General features: G+C 31.3%; 1 protein-coding gene and 1 long non-coding RNA gene across 3 annotated transcripts; both read left to right on the forward strand.

The window, feature by feature from the left end:
* Window positions 1-1,057: 1,057 nt before the first annotated feature.
* LOC143237407 (uncharacterized) lies at window positions 1,058-4,210 on the forward strand. 2 transcript variants are annotated; one of them, XM_076476634.1, is made up of 4 exons: window positions 1,058-1,174; window positions 1,480-1,552; window positions 3,167-3,531; window positions 4,011-4,210. In XM_076476634.1, the coding sequence occupies exons 3-4, from the start codon at window positions 3,267-3,269 to the stop codon at window positions 4,193-4,195; spliced, it is 450 nt and encodes a 149-aa protein (XP_076332749.1). In that variant the 5' UTR covers window positions 1,058-1,174; window positions 1,480-1,552; window positions 3,167-3,266; the 3' UTR covers window positions 4,196-4,210. The 2 variants fall into 2 exon arrangements, with proteins under 2 accessions (XP_076332749.1, XP_076332750.1); XM_076476635.1 differs by having other exon boundaries at window positions 4,107-4,210.
* Window positions 4,211-5,941: 1,731 nt separating this feature from the next.
* On the forward strand, window positions 5,942-6,697 carry LOC143239077 (uncharacterized). Its single transcript, XR_013021016.1, has 2 exons — window positions 5,942-6,070; window positions 6,516-6,697. It is a non-coding gene; the product is annotated as an uncharacterized LOC143239077 (long non-coding RNA).
* The last annotated feature ends 603 nt before the right edge of the window (window positions 6,698-7,300 follow it).

Genomic DNA, 7,300 nt, shown 5'->3' on the forward strand with positions numbered 1-7,300 from the left:
ATATCATACCATATTGTTTTATATAACAAGGTGAAGCATATGATTTACAGGGACAAGCAGATAAATAAAAGGAACCTATGAAATTAACGCTTCTTCAGCGACGTCAGTTACTTAATACAGTTATTTAGCATACGAATGGTAATATCTGTTTAAATTTAACATTATCCTAACAAGGTCAGTTATTCATGTTATTTAATAAACGAGCACTACTTTCTGTTTCAAGTTAGTACAACATCAGTCATTCTCAAGGTATTACATTACAATGAGACTGCCAGTATTTTGTAACAAATATTTTAACTGGAACACATATGTGTTTTATGTAACAAGAACGTAACAGTTCTATCGTTACGTACAAATATAACTGAAAATTAACAATATATCAACAACGTCAGTTATCATGTTACCAAGTGGAATAAAGTAGTTTTTGATTAACCTTAACGTTTGTTCAGGTGCGTCAGTTAATTAACATAGAATCATCTCATTAAGTAATATTAATTGCATCTTAATTTACTTATCATTAAAAATTAGCCTATAGTGTGTAGGACACCTAACAAAACCTTTAACATTTTATCGAACTGGATAGTTGTTAAAATATCAGTGATAAAATTTTGTAGAATGGACAGCAACTACCTATTGTGGAGACACAAGTGTAGAAAACGGCGTTTCGTAAGTCCATTCTACAAAGTTTCATCTTGAATATTCTGCCTAAACAATTTATCAAAGAATAACAATGAAGTTCCTGACCAACATTCTGGAATGGCTGAACACCACTGAAATATGTTCCAACTTTATCTAAGGGTTTAAATTAGATGTTCATGTTAAAAATGATACTATTTCATGGTTTGAATGTCTACAGTAAGTGTGATTATCTTCTGCGCCACCAACTTACGCATGTTTTGATACATCCCACTATAGTTTTTTTCAACCAATAAAAAATGTTACGAAAGCTGGTTTAGGAGAGAAGTTGATTTTACAGACTAGACCACGCCCTCATACAGCTGTTCCTAATAAGTGTGACTCCTCCTACAGAAATGTATCGGTGTATCAACAGCTATATAAACCCGTGAGTTCAGTGGGTTACCAATATACAAAGAGCTGACTGAAACTCCTGTAGTACAATACTGGACCTCAGATGAAGATGGGGCAGAAGATGCGTCAAGTTATAGCTTTATATGTAAGTATACTACTGAGAGTTTCTGTGTTTATAAAATATTGTACCGTGTGTTCAAAACTACCAGGGAAAACATATTCATAGTGTCTTATTGTTAAGATATGTATTAGTATAATAAGATAAATAATAATAGATAGAATAAGAAATATGTACTAAGTTTTATTTTTAAAACAATGATAAAACGAACCACAGCCACAGATAGGCTTGGGTAGTTTTGTGTGTCATCACTTGTAGTTGTATCCTTTTAACTTAGTTCACCGTAGATGCAATAATAACATCAACTGTATTTGGTCCTCATGATTATATAGTTGCTGCTATGTCCAATCTTAACTGGAATACAGGCACAAAATACTATTGAAGAAATACAGGCAAGTTTGGAAAGTAAGTATAATTGTTCTTATAGAGAAATGATATGTATATAGTAAAAGATGCTTTTTTATATGGAATTAAAATGAACGACATTCTTATATTGTTATTTACACGGTAATTATACATCTCATATCATAAGGAATGAAACATGAACATCACAGCTATTCATATGATTTTAATGTGTCAAAATGAGATTGATTATTATTGTTTCTATGATATAACAACACTTTTAACTTGAAAGCAGCTGATAAAGTCTACTGAATTCCACGGTATCTATAACAGTTGTTAGAGGATTCATTGTTTGAAGTCGTTAAACATGGTTTGTATACAGTCTTATCATATATATATTAAAGTGTTTTACCATAAAATCTATCAAGTTTCTTTTACTCTCTGCAGTTTAATGTTAACTCGTCTCAATATCTGAAGGTTAAAAATTAATACAGCATAAACAACAAAGCTGTCAATTAAACAGTTATTGATTCAGACTTGAAGGAGAAATAAAACTTAGATAAATGATAATAAAGAATAAATTGACATGACTAAGTCAAAACTTACCTAGTTTATTTTATGCGAAGTTTCGAGCATCCATCAGGGTGTTACAATGGCATTTGGCTAAGATATATCTATAGTTATAAGAAAAAAAACCAATGCTATTAGTGAAATTACATCACAATATGATAATGTTTACATGTTAGAGAAAGTGTTAGCAACAATCAAACCACAGGTTCTCCTTCTTCCAGTTATAGAGTCCTATCGTAACACGTTTTTTCAGGGTACATAGAGGCTTTGATATAAAAATATGAACATTTCAAACTCTGAAACTAAGTGTACGATACACTATTTACGTATATCTACGCATTACAGACTTCAAAACACGAACCAGACTACTCTTTAACAACTCTCAAGTTGTTGATACCGCATTCCTACAAACTTGTATTTTATTTTTTCCTGTTTCCACTCTGTATAGTTGTGGACAGAAACAACTTGTTACAATATACAAATGAATAAAAGATTTAAAGTATCCTGGGAAACGTATAAAACCTCAACGTGTAATTTATTTAATTCCTCTAAACATATGAAAGTTAAACACAAATAGATCATAAAAATATAACCATCAACTACACAACATTTCTTCTTCCTCCAGTTACAAGAGTCCTATCGCAACACGTTTGTTAGCGAGCAGTATCTCAATATGATAATTATAATTTTAATCACATTAATTTATTTACAAGTTTTCGTAATTCTTTTATAAATAAATTTTGTACTTTTACGTTTGTTTGTTATGTGTGAATTCAAAAACCTCGAGTATACACGTCTTATACATCATTATTATAGCTTAGCAGGAAGAAATGAATGGTTTTGATAATATTGATTAAGATTTAAAAAATAAAAAATATTCCTTTTTAGTTCATAAGTTAACAAACTGGACAAGAACGTACTTTTATATAAAATAAAGTGTACACACGTTATTTACATATAGCTACATGTAAAAGACGTGAGAACATGAACTAGTCTTCTGTCTTCACTCTCTAGTTGTTCATAATGTTATTGATTTTAGTCCGGTAACACTAGCATTATTTCAAAATTATGTCACTTATTGTTCCTGATTGTTTCTACTTTGTGTAGTTCTGGACTGTACTGAAACAACGTGTTACAATATAAAACGGATGGACCTATTTTATCATCTTGGAAAATATATGTGTCACAAGTTTGCAGATTTTACGGAATGACACCGGCTACGCCTTCTGATGAAGAAACAGCGAAGTTCCTTATGGATTTGGCCAGCAGAACAATAACCGATGATAGTCCAGTGTGGCTTGGTCTGTCTCAAGAAGAGACAGTAAACAATTCGGCTTTTATTAATCTTTGGGGAACTTCTCAACCACAAACAGTAGAAAATGGTAAAGTAGCAATGAAAAGAAGTTCTAGTTTCAAGTGGGAAATAACTGATTCACATATCTCAGGTTGGAGTCTCTGTGAAATTCCTAAAGGTATGTTGAAGCACGTATCTTTGTATAATATAACGAGAAACGTATCATTGATGGAACCGTCTAGTTATAAATTAATTTAAATAATCTGGTTCTTTACATCATTAACATTTGTGTTATATTATAGTAATTTATGATTTCAGATCTCTACAGAAGATTAATATAATTTTCTGTTTAGATTGGGTAGTTATTTAGAAACTTAATATAGCTATTGTCGTGAGATTTCCTTGATATATTACAATGTTGGATTTACGTCAGTGAAATATAATACACCTCTGCGTCTAGAGCAACAAAACTTTATATTTATCCTTCTATTATAATTAATATTTATAATATAGTTATCAACTTGGTTGATTCTGTGACAATATCTATTGAACTCATTGTATGTTTGCACATCACAACAATAACAGTATTGTTGTCAAAGTTGACTTTATTGAAAACATCATTGTTTGAACAATAAACAAATGTGTATTTTTTTACAGCCGATGTTTCCTACTGTGTTAAAGACACCTGTTATAATGTGTATCCAACAGCCTTAACGAATATCGAAGCTGTTTACATGTTCTGTGAACTTATAGGGGGAAGAGCTGCTATCCCCCAAACTCCTGAACTGGCTAAACAGGTGGCTACGTATTTGGAAAAGACGTATTTAATTGCTGCCACTTGAGTTTTTTTGAATGGCACTCTTCTAACGGACGAAAACCAAAACGTAATCGGTAATAGTGACGACTGGCCTTTCATAACACCACCGCTAAACAAGGACTTGAAGTGTGTTATGCTCCTGAGGGGATATTTTTTCAAAGTACTTGTGACACAAATAGATTTTTTCCCATGTGTGAGACTAAAACTTCAGGTGAAACTTAGTTTTCTGTCTTAATGATACGTGTTGTTTTGAATAACATTTAAGTTCATAATTATGTATCACTGAAGACTGTTAGTTTGTCTTCTTGCTATTTTTGGGACTTATTTTAAATTATTTTCAAATACAACAATTTTGATAATCTTACGTTTTAATAAGTGTTTGTATATGAAAATAAAGTGTAACCACAGATATGTAATAAATACTTCACATGACCAACAAGATAAAGTATATATAACAATGTTAAAAATATAAGGAATTATATATAAATATATAAACACAGAAAGTAGGAAAATATTAGAAACAAAAATAATTTTTGTTAAAGGGAACAATAAGTTCAGAATTAATGACTGTAATACTTAAACTAGAAATTAATCAAGAATATATTTCTCTTAACTTATCCATTCGTGTTACCAAATCAGATATTTGAAGTTTTTTGTTTATAATTAAGCCTGAAAGTACGAAATAGGCTTTCGGTGTTCTACCAACCACTGGTATCAAAACCCATTTTCTAATTTTTAAGTTCTCAGACATGTCGCTTTGCCAGTGGAGAAGGACGTGTCCGGGAACGAAATTTTTGTTCTAAGTTTTGTTTCTCCTAGGTTATCCGCAGTTTATGTGATTTGTAATACGCATGTTTGGCTTATGGTTATACCTATAAATATTTCAAAGAGAACAAAATCGTCAGTTAATATTCCAAAACACGTAACAAATTTAATAATACTCCTTTAAAATTAATATTTACTCCTATGTTTCCAGAGTGGAAGAGTTTTATCTTATTTAATTTTTTCTAATAATTAACAAAATAAACATTTTTTTTTGAAATGATGGTTTTAAAATAACTAGGACTAGGCCTAACTAACTTTGGGAGTGAAGAGCCTGCAGTAGTGGCTAAAATGGAATTTGAAAGAGGTGTAACTCCATTTTGTTATCCACTTTGACATTCAAACCAGAAGGCCAGGAATAGTAATGGTGCGAATCTTCAAGCGTCTGAACTTTGTTTCGGACTTTTCAGTCCCAGTTTAACCCTGGTCAGAGATTCGATACGTGAGGACGCTTACTAGAGTACACACTGTCAACACTGCAGGTGCGTTGTAAAAGTAAAAGTCAATCACCCTTTTTTTTTTTTTTTTTTGATATTTTGTTCAAAACAGGCTGTTGAGGCACTTGTGACACAAAATATTGGTAGAACAATTACCGTCTGTTAGGCACTAGCTACAAATAGTAATGGCTATAACTGACCATTTTATTCCGGTGACACACTAATAATCTTCAAGTCTTGCAACACGAAAACCTGGGGATCGATGCACGTGACCTACACATCGCCCAAAGCCATTCTGCACGTTTGTGCAAAAGTGACCAAACCAAATTGGCTGCTTATTCCTCATGTAAATAAACGACCGTTCAGATTTTATTTTACAGTTACAGAAGTTAAGCTAGATGTGTTTTAATTATTCTAACTTTAAAGTATAAATATTTTAAAGTTGTAACAATGGGGATCAAATGATTAATTAATTATTTCATGAATTATGTTGAAGATGAAGAAAATGACAAAAAAACTTCAAAGGTTGTGGAAAACGTAAAGGTCGTTGTTGTGGAAAAGGCGAGAAGGGTTGGGGACGTCGATGTAAAAGTTGGAAATAAATTGTTGTTGTGTCAAGTACTGAGAGAATTACTCCTCTGGTAAGGACTTGTATTATATTATAGATAAATATTCAAACTAAGATTCGATTCTTTTAAGTTTTGAAAAACAACTTTAGTAATCGAATGTTGGTTCATATTATTATGATACATTTTAATAAGTTCCATATCTGATGTGTCACACAACAAAGTTTTGTAGTTAACAATAAGCAGTTAGATTGTTTATTATTTGGCTGTTTACTTAACAACAAATGGTCTTGAAACAATATTTCGTTAATATTAAATATATTTTCTTTAAGTATTAGAAACTGTTTTATTGTCTACTAATTTAACAATCGTATTTCCTAATCAATGTAATTTTTTTACGTATTGAATATAGACAAGTTAAGATGTCACACAAACCTAATGATGAACTATTACAAAATGTAGCAAAACCTGTTTTAGTTCCTGCTCAGTGAAACTATATTTAATCTACTTATTTTTTCAGTGTATTATGTATGCAGTTAACGGCATCCACTAAACTACAGATTTTATACTCACGTATTGTTATGATAAGCTAACATCAGATCAACTGATTTATAGATGTCACTGAAATCCCAGTTATTCTTCTTTGGAGGCGGGAAATTGTCTGTCAACTTTTAATGTTTAATAAAAGCGTTTTAAAAATTATTATTTTGTGTTGTCATGTTTTAATTTATTACAAATATCTGCTCATGTGTTTCTAAAGAAACATTTTATATTGGAACAACCTCTGTAGAGCGGTCAAAATATTCATGGTAATAGCACACATTAACTGAACAATCCCTTCGATGTAATTTCCCTTAAGGTTTGAATTCTCTCTGTTAGGCCTAAATTAGAAAACATTGCTTCATTATTTAAGCGGCATCAATATGAATTTATTTGTAAATTCCAAAACGTGTACAAATTATTTACAGAAATTTAGTGGAGTCGTCTCTTACACAGTTTGTAAAATAATTTTTATGTTAGGAAAGATCATAAAATGTTTTTGTTTTTTTAATTAGATGCTGAAGAATAACATTATTGTTTATTTTGTTTTCTATTTTGAATATCGCACAAAGTTACACAAGGGCTACCTGCGTTAGCTCTCCCTGTTTAGCACTGTCAGACTAGAAGGAAGGCAGCTAGTCATCACCACAAACTGCCAAATCTTGGCTACTCTTACCAATACATAGTGGGATTTATCGTTACTTTGTAACGTTCTCACAAATGAAAGGGCGAGCATATTAAAAACATAGTTAGATGGTTAGTGCA

Source organism: Tachypleus tridentatus, chromosome 13, assembly GCF_004210375.1.
Source record: "Tachypleus tridentatus isolate NWPU-2018 chromosome 13, ASM421037v1, whole genome shotgun sequence".
Classification (NCBI taxonomy): Eukaryota; Metazoa; Arthropoda; class Merostomata; order Xiphosura; family Limulidae; genus Tachypleus; species Tachypleus tridentatus.

Bases quoted from the DNA above. Each gene is read 5' to 3' on its own strand.
- LOC143237407 (XM_076476634.1), top strand. From the start codon at position 3,267: ATGACACCGGCTACGCCTTCTGATGAAGAAACAGCGAAGTTCCTTATG. The intron at 3,532-4,010 runs GTATGTTGAAGC...ATTTTTTTACAG, and splicing joins TCTCTGTGAAATTCCTAAAG to CCGATGTTTCCTACTGTGTT.